The 12,387-nt window shown below is 31.8% G+C and overlaps 1 protein-coding gene across 3 annotated transcripts in view; it reads left to right on the forward strand.

Annotated features, from left to right (window-relative positions):
* The window catches only part of MIPOL1 (mirror-image polydactyly 1), a 346,606-nt gene that overhangs the window by 46,288 nt on the left and 287,931 nt on the right, over positions 1-12,387 (forward strand). For 2 of the 3 annotated variants that reach the window (XM_073895119.1, XM_073895116.1), the window contains exons 2-3: positions 7,140-7,278; positions 7,860-7,938. In XM_073895119.1, coding sequence (XP_073751220.1) covers positions 7,920-7,938 — 19 coding nt within the window. In that variant the 5' untranslated portion in view covers positions 7,140-7,278; positions 7,860-7,919. Of the gene's footprint in view, positions 1-908; positions 991-1,353; positions 1,476-2,351; positions 2,426-7,139; positions 7,279-7,859; positions 7,939-12,387 lie in introns of all 3 variants that reach the window. The other variant, XM_073895117.1, reaches the window with a different exon arrangement.

The raw sequence follows: 12,387 nt of genomic DNA on the forward strand, positions 1-12,387 counted from the left end.
GTTTCATCTTATTCTGCCTGCCTTATGAATCCTGCTCACCTTGCCCCCTACTCCCACCCCAGGATGATATATACAAGTTTGTGTTACATACTTCCACTAGGAGGCTTATAATGTTTGATTGCTGTTTTGTAATACTTTGAATATTTATGGCAGTTTTTGGTTTCTCTTCATTTTCTTCTCAGTTTATAAAAGGTTTTCTTACACAATTAGTAGTATAAAATGTCAAATTGTTTATATAGCCATTTTGTAGTAATCAACACATCGTAGAGATGCAATTTTCTTGAAAGAAGTAAAAGTCTTACATCTTTAAGTGAAAAATCTTCAGTGTTTTTTGAAAAATGTCTTTAAAAAATTAAAATCATACCGCTTAATTTATTAAATACTTTAGAACAGTGTACAATTGTATTACAATTAATTTTGTAAGTAATATTTTTAATTCAGTTGATTTGCTATTTAGGAATTTTTTTAAAATGTGTTTTCTAAAACAGATTTTTAGTGAACATGGACTTCTGATTCTAAGAAACTATATAGTACGATGAAGAAAAGAGTGCAATACTTACATATAATTTATAGTGTAAATTATAATTTTAAAAGCAAGAAGAACAAAAGTGTTTCTTGAAGGAAATTGCTACATATAGTTTGGCTTATATTTTTCTTTTCATACTGTATTTTTATTATTTTATTATTAACTATGGAATATCTATTTTAGAACCATATTCTTACTACTTACTTTTCATTAGTGAAAACATTTAGTAAGAATGACTCTTAAGAAATTACATGAGCTTTTGCAGTTCTTCAGATAAAGGAGATTGATAGCTGTGACTTCCTAGAATTTGAAAAAGAAATTAGAGCTGTAAGCCTTATGTTTATTTTACTGTTTAAAGATTTTGTGTAATTGTATTTTGCAGCCTAGAAGTCGTCTTTAACCTCCCAATTTGAAAAAGCAAAATGCATAGTTTGCATGCAGCACTGTCCATTGAGAATGATTAGGTACTCTAACCTTAGTGAATGTTGTAAACATTTATTAATTATACAACATATGAATTGCTTTTAAGTGTTCAAAACACCAAAGTACGACTGTTGTTATTGAAATATGTTGATTTTCATATATGTGCCTGTATTTGTTAATGTCTCTTAGTACGAATTATTAAATAGCTTTTTGATAAAATCTGTTACTAGTCATTATGATGCCTAATGAATTAATTAAGACTTTATGTGGTTATTTTTACTTTATTTTAGAAAGACATTTTCTGATAGCTGTTTTTCATTTGATTTCAAGTGGCTGCTCATACCAGTTGTTATTGTAGATTGATTTAACTTGCTCTTATACTTTTTTACCTTTGATATGCCAAGAACTTCAGTTGGTTGTGTGGAAATACAAGCCTTTGTGTGAAGGAGTAGATAATTGCATCAGAACCTGGCACCCACATGAATCTTACGAAAACAGGCTGTTTGTTCCCTAGAGAAACTATTCTGTAAGCTGACTTTGTTTTTATATTCTGTTCTGTGGTAGATTAAGTGATTTAGTTTAGTTTGGCCTAGGGCAAAACGTTTCAGGATATTTTAGAAAATCCTATATCTGATTAGCTCTCTGAAAATAATACTAGTTTTAAAGTTTTGCTTTTTAAAAATTTATCAGTAGACTATGCAATGCCATTTCTGTTATCAAAGTGTCATTTGTAACTGGCACTGAAAACAGTCGCAGTGTTCCAAGTGGTATATTGTTTTGCCCTCAAAGTTTTAAAAATGTGAGAGTCATTTATTTTAAACCAAATATTTATTTCTTCTTAATTTGACGTCCTTCTATGACCTTCAGTGATGAGGAGTAATTTATCTTTTTTGATAGTAATTTCTTGATTACTAAAGCATATAACACAGGGGAACTATGTGAGACATACAATAGTCATAGAAAAAGTTATTTTCATTATAAACTTTTAAACCTTAAAATCCTGAACACTACTTGTGTAACTCTTAGGAAACTCATTTATTTTAAACTTTTCAAAAAAAAATTCCTACCATATAGTTTAATTTTAACTTTTCACTCTACTTAAGCCAAGCAAGCAAGTAAACAACCATAATAAAGTATAATTATAAAAGATTAATTAGGCAATAATTCAGAGTTTCAAGGGAGTCGTAAAAATTATGTCCTTTATTCATTTTAGGTCTCTCAGGTGTAATAGTTACAAATAGTTTCAACAAAAAATTTCCAGTTCAATTCAAAGGTTATTAATAAATATTAAGTTAAAAATAATACCTGCACGTGTTTAAAAAATCAAATTATACAAATAGATATAAAATGAAATAAAATACTTCCTTCTCTCATTCCTCCATATCCCCACCTTAACTCTTAGGTCCTTTTTTTAGAGTAACCACTGGTAATAATTTCCTGTGTATTTGCTACACCTATTCAAGCATGTATGCATATGTAAGTATAATTTTACATTTCTCTCTATTTTATTGTAGTTATGTTTTGTACCTGCATTGTTTTGGCTAAAGACATATTTTGGGTAGGAAATGTATATGTCTTTATTCATCATTTTATATCTATCTCCTAGAATAATGTCTGACACGTAATATATAAGTGCTTACCAATTGCTTGTTGAAAGAATCTTCCACACATAGTACATGTATGCGTTTATATGGTACAAACTTTATAGATTTGTTTTATGATTATACCACATTTTATATTACCAGTTTTCTGTTGATGAACATTTATGTTAGGTCTGTTTTCTGCTAGTCATTGATCCATCCATCCATCCACCTGTCTGTTCATCAAATATATACTGAGTACTTAACTGTATGCCAAACACCTTCTAAGAAAGCAGATGAAGGAATAAATCTTGGGCTCTGCTTGCATGTAACAGACATATACATAGTTGATTGAGATATATCAAAAATAAATAAAACCTAACCAAATTAGTTTCATGAAGGCAGTAGTGTAGATAATATGAGCGAGGAGTTTCTACTTTAGGAGGATGGCCAGGCAAATGAAATAAAGACAGACAGACTAAATGATGCAAAAAATAGTTGAGAGAGCCAGAGAAGAGAATTCTAGGCAGAGGAACTAGTAAATATAAAAACTCTGAGGCAAGAATAAGCTTGGTAACTTCAAGAAACAGAAAGAAATCCAATATGACTAGAGCATATTTTCTCTTACAAATAAATACGGCTTCAGTGAGTGTCTTTATACATAAAAAATATATTTTACATATTTTTCTAAATACTTTTGTAGTAAAACTGAGAGATTAAATAGTATATGTATTTTACATTATGATAGCTATGGAATGGGACCTCTTTTATCCCTTATCCTTTCTCCTTAAACCTCTTCTAGCTTTCTCTGGCTCTGAAGAACTTGGGTTGTCTAGAGCTTGGTAGGGAATGGGCTGTGACATGAGGCACAGTGAGTGAAAGAAATTCTTTTTGGAAGAGAATGTGCTGGGAACTGTGAATGTTTGAGAGACTTTTGTCTAATAAGATGAGAATCCAGTAGTGGAACATATGCATATATTGTGTATGTTGAGTTATGTGATAAAATATTTGGCTCTCAGAAATACAGTGCTCTCCTTTTGCCTTTTAATGAAATCATTTCAATGCAGAAATTATCTCTACTTTCACAACTAGCAAATAGAAAATTCAGAGTTTTTTAGTTATTACTGGATACGAGGCAGTATTACAAACGAGGCCTAGTTTGACACTATTGGATTCAATTTATAAAAATTTGTGATTATAAAGATGTGTTATGAAAAAAATGCCATTAACCGAAGTCAGTCAAAAATGTTTGCTATAATACGGCTTTTGTGGAAGAAGGCAGGAAGGGCATCTCCTATTTAAAATAAGTTTTTAAAAATCCTGGGTATTGTTACATTGGTGAATCCCATTTTTAAATAAAATGGCTCTCTATCAAAAAGGCATTGTTTTTTTTTTTTTAAGATTTTATTTATTTATTTGACAGAGAGAGACACAGCAAGAGAGGGAACACAAGCAGGGGAAGTGGGAGAGGGAGAGGCAGGCTTTCCGCAGAGCAGGGAGCCTGATGCTGGGCTCGATCCCAGGACCCTGGGATCATGACCTGAGCCAAAGGCAGACACTTAACGACTGAGCCACCCAGGCGCCCCAAAAAGGCATTGCTTTAATTTTAAAGGAGAAATGTCAAAATCACTTAAAATTTTTTAGGCAAATTAGAAATTTTAGACTGGTCAGAGAACACATTTTGTTTCATGAGGTGTTTTACTGCTGAGTAAACAGAGTCAAGTCACATTTGAGATCATAGAGATGTTTGTTTAAATTTTTTCAACCTTCATTTTTTTTGATAGGGTGAAGGTAGGAAATTTTGGCCGATACATTCAGATTCCCATGTACCTAGAGAGAGAAGGGGGTATGAGGTTTCCTTAATTATTATTTATTTTTCCTTTTTTCTATGTAATAAGACCATTTCCTTTGAAAATTAAAAACAGCTTGAAGGAATGAGGTTAGGAATCTGTGATGGAGAAGATCTTAATTTAACAGATGCTGAGGTGGTATGTTCTGTCTATTATATTAAAGATTTATTTTTATCTTTTTTTAACCTAGGTAATTTTTTCCAGCAAAACTTATAAACAACCTTTAGTTGGAAATCGATTTTATTTTGCTATCTGAACCTGGTGTACATTAGTAATGATAAAGCAATTAACGTATATTTTGTCTGTGGTGTAAGTTAGTATTTTGATTAATAGGAGGCTAATTTAACTGGTGTCTACTATAAAATCCTCCAGCTAGTTTTAACATGAATATATAATTTTTAATTAAAACAAGTTCTTGATACCAAATCTTTAAGGTGAGTGTAAGGAAAGGAATTAGTATTTTATTAGTCTTATCTTTTGTCCTAAAATGAATGAGTATAAAATATGTTGCATTTTTACAGAAATCTTCTATTCCTTTTATGACATGTAGATATGTAAGTTGTAATTATTTGAATCATTAGAACATCTAATTTTTGCTTGACAATATGCAAATGTGCCATTAAATCTGTTTTTTAAGATTTTTCCAGTTTAATGTCTGAATCCAAATTCATAAAGAGTTGGAAAAATGAGATGTCTGAGCTATAGGATTCACAGGGATTTCATATGAAGCCTATTTAATCAGGATAACACTGTTATTAATATTCATAATGTCAGCTGGAACACAAATGACAGACTATGGGGCCTAAAAATTTTACTTGGTGAATTTATTAAAAGTAGCTTAAAAAATTAATGGAATTTAACTAAAGTTGGTGAATATGAAAATCTTGTGTTAGCAGAAAAAAAATCTCTATTAGAACTTTCTTTAAGACCATTTTGCATTGATGTCTTTTGACAGATTTCATTGGTACTTAAAGAAGAAAGATGCATGAATGGTCATTTAAGAGGATTTAAACACATTGGCACATTAATTTTTACATGAATAATAAGTACTTTCCAAAAGCAATTAACTTACAGTGTACAAGATATGAATTGAAAAATAAGACTGTGACATCAAGGGCAAAGCAAATGTGCTGTACATTTTAAACTTAGTGGCAGGACTTTTTAATATTTTGGTTTATTTTATTTTTATAGTTTAGATAGGATGTGACTTAGAATATGGTCATTTTAATACATTTGAAAGCATATTAGAAGAGCAATAATGCTTCCTCCCTCCACAAAAATATCGGTAGTATTAAACATTATCCTCTGCAGGTATTGTTTGCATTTATTGGAGAATTAAGCATTTGTTGTGCTGTTGGTAATATCTGAGAATATATTCAGTTTTATAGACAGTCAAAAGGATGATTCTGATTGGATTTCGGTCTTAACATAGATTTGTTGATTATAGCATAACTTAAATGTATAATAAATAAGCTTCTTAAAGTTTAGTGTAAGAAGTTTTGTTAAGGTCCATCGGAGTAGTGTACGACTCAATTTGTTCTGAATTTTAGCCTAAGGAAGTAAAAAGTTGGGAATGGTGTTAAGTAAAACCAGAATGCATTTTATTTTGTATACCACCTGTTACTCTTTATGTTTCCAAATATGCTTATAATGACATTATACCAGTGCTCTATTTTTTATTATTAACGTTCATTAAAAACAATTAATTTTAGACCATTATGTATAATTAGAATAACACAGTATTTTGTTTCATATTTTTCAGAGATTATTTTTCATGAAAATTTTCATAATTATGAACAGCATAGTTGATTTGTTATCTGTAACAGTCCACTTAGGGTTTACTGAAGAGAGTATAGGCATTGGCCTGGCAGTCCAGACGGCTACTAGAAGTTTCACTTGTAGCCTGTCAGTGTTATATGTGAGTGATTTTGTTTCATTAGACACAATAGATATTGCCTGGTATGTTTTGGGACTCATATTCAGAGTTTGATTAGAAAAAGCATTAATAACCAGGTGTGTAGAAATGATCACAGTATAAGCTATATGTTAATTTTTCTGTATAAGGTATGAAATCAAATTGATATATTGGTTATTATTATATTTTCTAGTAACTTTTTAAAAAGTTAGATTTTGGGGAAGTGGTTTTTGTTTTGTTTTTTGGCTCTGAGATATTCACTTACATGCCCAGGAGAGGGCAGCATTTTACTATATCAGGCTCCTAAAAGAATTAGCCCTGCTTAGACTGTCAATGTTTCTTGTAATTACTCCCAGTATATTTGTTGCTTGCTTATGAATTAACTTGCATTTATGGAACTAAATCATTTCAATCATTTAATTACACCTGAGGAGCTGAACTATAATTGCTTGCTTCCAACTAGGATCTGATATGGCTTGAGCAGTATTAATTTGGTGTTTACTTTTCTGAGTGCTAAAAGCATTAAAATGATTGTGCAATGGGATTACATTTTACTAATTGCTGGCATTCATTAGCTGGGTAAATGATGAGGAAGAGTGACTGTATATTGCAGAGGGATAAAATTATGGTTTTAAATAGTATATTACTAAGCACATTAAGGCCTGTAAGACATGTTTTAAAATACTCCAGAGGTTATTAAAGACTGTATTTTCTACATGTCTTGCTGTATGAATCTCTTATTAAAAGACTGCAATTATTATTAACCTTTTTGGGCAATATGTAGGGAAATGGCTTCATTGACTGGGACATATTTCTTTGATATTAATAACTTCCTATATTTTCAGCTAATCCAAAAGTAAATGAGGAACTTAGAAAAAGATTGCCAACTCCAGATCAACATATTTAGAGAAAATTGGAAAAGGAGAAGCTTACTACAGCTTTATTTGAGGACTTTTTAAAAGAACACAGAGTTCTAGCTGTGAGGTAAATCAAATTTTATTCTCCTTAAAAAGCATACCAAGAAAAAAAAAAAAACCATTGCATAGGTTTTGTCGTGTTTATTATGAAAACAAATGGAAGACAAATATCAATAATTCCATAAGTTAGTAATAGTCATTATGTTTTTTAAAAAATTTGCATAGTATTTTTAAATTATTTTTACAAGTATAAAATGTTTTATATAAAAATATACATTGTAAATTCAAATCAATAAATTTGAAATTTTTGGTATTAAGTTTATGACATAGAATATAAATTTTATTTTTCTTAAATTGTTGGAGTTAGAAAAAACTTAAGTTGAATAAAATAAATAGTTCTCTAACCTAAGGAGCAAGAATGTCTAGAAGTTCAACCTGAACTGTATTTACTAAAATGTAAGTGTGAAAGAATCTTTCTCTGAGTAAAAAGATTTAATTTCACCTGTTGAAATATACAGTTAATAGTCCCATTATAAATGTTTTAGAAAACCATTTATCCTGTAAATTCTCTGTTAAACAAAGGTAAGGTTTAGGTGTGTTCTGATATATTGTTTTAAGTTTATTTATCTAGAGTTGGCTTTATTTTAGCTTCAAATCTTGGAGCAAAAACCAGAGACATTGCCAGAACAAACAAGAACAGAAGTACAAATGGAGGACTGGTCAAAAGGTAAGGACTTTCAAGGTATTAATACCAAACCCCAGGTGTTGTGCTAGTTCAAGGCACTGAATGAAGTGTGTTTGTTCTAACCAATATATTAGATGGAGGCAGACAAGCGCGCACACACACACATACAAAGAAGGAGGCACACACAAAGAGACACAAAGAAAGACACACAGAGAAAGAGAAACACACAGAGGAAGAGATACTGAGAGAGAAGGGGAGACAGAGATGCAGGATGAGAAAGACACACACACACACACACACACACACACACACACACACACAGTGATCGAGAGAGGAGATTGAGAGAATTACTGGGAGAGAGATGCATACAGAGGGCCACACTCAGAGAAAGAAACACAAACAAAGAGAGACGCGGACACGGAGGGAGAAACGAAAGTCATAGAGGGAGGCACAGACACACATGTGGATACACACACACACTGGAGATGCACAGAGGAAGATAGCAGAGTATAAGAACAGTAGAAAGAGACAGAGAGAGACATACGGTGAGAGAGACAGGGAAAAACATACATACACACACACAGGAAAAAAGACACACAGTAAAAAAAGATAAATGTATACAGAGAGAGACACACATACGTGGAGAGAGACAGATGCACTCGGAGAAACAGACCAAGACACATTCGGATACAGAGACATATGTGGAGACAGGTGCACACCAAAAGATGCACTCAGAGACACCCACAGAGAGATGGAGTCAGAGGGGGCCAGAGGTAGAGCGACAGAGACATACAGAGATGTACAGGAGACAGAGAAAGACACTCCCAGATAGAGACAGAGAGAGACATGAAGACAGAATCCCAGACAAGGAGAGAGAGAAAAAAGATGCACGGGCAAAGGGAGAGAACAGCCAGAGATGGAAACACAGTTGAAAAGACACAGACTGAGAGATGGCCTGAAAAGCAGAGGGAGGCAATGGACAGATAGATAGACAGACAGACACATGTAGGTGGGCAGGCAGGTAGGGCACTTCTATCTCCCTACAGAGCAAGATACAGAGAGCCATAAAGAGAGAGTTTTAAAAAATGTTAGGTTGTTTTAATTGAGGTCTCTTGTAGTAAAATGTTGCAAATTTGGAATCCCTAGGAAGCTAATCATCCTGAATATAGTGTTGCATATAATTGAAGGCCTAAATCTCTATGTACATTGTTTTTATTTCCTCTAAATTTTATATTTAAAAATTAGATTATTACCGAAATATTGCACACATCTCTCCCTTTTTTGATTTCCCCCTCCCCCAACAGGGTTCTTCTTCCACCATGTATCAACCACATGGTTACCTTTCTCATAAGGTTAAAGGCCATTTTGGGGTACTATTCTATCATCATTTTATTAAATAAGTTAATAGTTACAGATTCTTTTGAATTATAGGAAGATGCTCTGCTTTCTGAGTATACTTTTTTTCCGATTTCTGCATTTGTTTTTGATTTCCATACTGTTAGAAATTTTTTTTTGCAGTTTCTGCCTACCATTAGCAAGCTTTCTCTTCTAATTTGTGATTCTAGGCTGCTTGTTATGAGTTTAGAATACAGGTAACTGATTGAATTACGTACAAAGTAATAGCAAGTAATATCTGAGTAAGGTAGTTTATAGGTATTTAATTCAAAGTTTATGGTTTTAGTGAATGGGCTTTATGACACTTAATTTCCGTCTCCTTTCTTTATATTCAAGTTTGTACTGGTGTGAAGCTGGGAACTAATTTTTTGTAGCTGTTTTTATTCATTTATGCAAATAAACAACATTCTTCTTTTCAAGGGTTCAAAGCAGTTTTACTTAATTTATGTACAATAATAAGAAAAGAGGAAGTAAATAATGATGCCCCTGTTATTTATGTTCCCTATTCAGAGGTCACATTGCTATGGAAGTCATGTTGTTCAAATTATAGACAAAAGGATCTCTACGGAACCAAAGGAATTATTTTTAATATATCTAAAGCTACAGGCTGTGGAGGAAATACTTCTCATAAGTATAGAATGACCAGGAAAGAAGTTAAGGAAGGGAGCTGCTGAAGCTCTAGGACACTTACAGAAAGGAAGGTTTTAGGGCTAAAGACATAGAGGCATAAATAGTTTGCAGAAGGCACAGACTACAATAGACGTGACTGAAACATCATTAAGAAAATTTGCATTTTTACAGACTTTTTTTGTTTTACATCAGAAATAGGAGTAAGATATTCCTTTATATAAAGGGCCTGTTAATGAAACACTGAGAAATAAAATTAAAGAGGTAAATGTATCTTTTGAGTTTTGTTATATAATTGATATGTTTAAAATCTCACATGGTCATTGCCTTGACATCAAGGTTTGCAGGATTTATCTTAAAACACGAATTGCTTCAAAGGTCTGTCTTAAACTAATATTCATAGTCTGCTTGGAAAATTAGTTATTTTAATTAATATTATTTTACTTACTTTTTTTAAAGAAATGGAGCTAACTAAAAACTTGTATTATACCAGACAGGCCTTTGTGTCACCTTACACATTTTATTATAAGGAGTGCTAAAGTGGCTCTTCTTTTCCTAGCTTTATTGTAGAAACATTGCTGAAATATTTGAAGTCCGAGTTGATGAGGTATATAATGTGAACAGATAAAACCATTTACTTTTTTTTTTTTTGTCATTATTGGCAGTTTAGAAAATGTAAAGCTGTGATTGGTAGGTAGGACGGGTGAGGGCATCTACAAAACGTGGCCAGGTTCCTTGAAGAGTTGTTTTTACTCTAAGTGGAGGACATTTCAAGTTGTTGGAAGCAATATGTGAGTGAATCAACATGTGTTGCCAAGTGAGCATTGGTAACATCTTCTGGTTTCTTAAGAAGTAAATGATGTTTTTTACCCTTTTGTGAAAACTTTGTCAGGGTTTTTCTTGTTTCTGCCTTTTCAGAAAAAAGAAATGAAATGTTATAATCAAAGGATGTATGTAAAGTTAGCCCCCCAGAGTGAGTTGTTATGTGATTGGTTGTTGAGCCCTTCTAAGCATTTACTTATTTATTTACTTAACTGTGTAAGAAAAAAGGCATGAGGATCATAAGTCTCTCTAATTTTTTGGAATAGTATGATAATTTCTGGATATCTCTTATTAAATTTTGGTGATTTTTATTAAACTAGCAGACACATGGTTTAGTTATTTATTTATAGTGCACAACAGTCCACTGAAAATACCTTACATATTTATAAACAAACATGTCTGCCACAAGTATACATATCTACGATAATATGGGGAAAAATGACGTCCGGATGCCATTTAAATTTAGAATATGGTGAAACTTATTTAAATTTAGAACCTTTAGGGGTCAGTGTTCCCTAAGAAAGGTTAAAAAAGGTTACTGTGCCTACCCAAATTAAATATTAAATCTACTGTATTTTAAATATTTCTTACCAAATGAAGGCAGGAAATGGTAAAAATCATATAGCTTGAAGAAGCTTCAGACAAAAACCTTTGAATTTTGTGAGTGATTATGATATATGATTTTTAGGTTTACTATTTTAGGGAATTGTATTTAATATGTAGTTTTAACATAGTTATTTTTACTTATATATATTATCTCAATTTAGATATGAATCATGTGTTTTTAAACTATTTTCTTTTAAGCTTACAAAGCAAACATGATTCTAAATCTGTACTCATTTAAAACTTGAAATGAAAAACCGCTGCTAGAAGTGCCTCGAGTCCTTTCATATTGTAGTTTACTGGAGGCTAGCAAATATTTTAAAAATCTTAACTTATTGAATTTAAGTAAAAAACAACTGTCTTCTTTACTTTAGAATTAGACTAACAATTATCTTTTATCACCATGATTCTGATTGTTTTTCTACTAAGCAAAATAAATAACTAAAACCCAGCAAAAGGTAACTTGTCAGCGATTTGTTAGTTTCTTATTGAGTCAGAATACTGTTTATTTTTGCTTGGCATTTGGAACCTCTGTGCCACCATCAGCCTCTTTTATTATTGGTTCATCTATCTTTCTGTCTTTTCACAAAGTATGTATTCTTTTTACCTTTTGTCCATCTGTTATTCTGTAATTGATTATATCTAAAACTATTGCATGGTTTGCAAGCATTTTATAAGGGGAGACATCTTTAGAAATGCTATAGAAAAACATCTACCATGCTTTTAAATGTCTGATCATTGTGACTAAAATATGAGTGTAGAATCTCATGTCATTTTCAAAAACTTTCTTTTTAAAGCAGAGAAGAAGGAAATGAATGGTGAGTTGCACAGAATGGCCATCCATTTCTACCAGCAAGATAGCTGGTAGAAAAAAAGAGATTCCTAGGCATTATGATTAGACCCTGCTTGAAATTCAGCATTTTGAAATCTAGATAATTAATCATTCCCTGCTAAATTACAGGATTTGAATTATATTTAATAATTGGCTTTCTATTAAGTAATGATATATTTTCCTTAAAAAGTATTGCAATATGTTTTTGTTTC

The sequence above is a fragment of the Callorhinus ursinus genome, unplaced genomic scaffold (assembly GCF_003265705.2).
Source record: "Callorhinus ursinus isolate GAN/ISIS: 27379988/994484 unplaced genomic scaffold, GSC_fseal_2.0 scaffold8, whole genome shotgun sequence".
Lineage (NCBI taxonomy): Eukaryota > Metazoa > Chordata > Mammalia > Carnivora > Otariidae > Callorhinus > Callorhinus ursinus.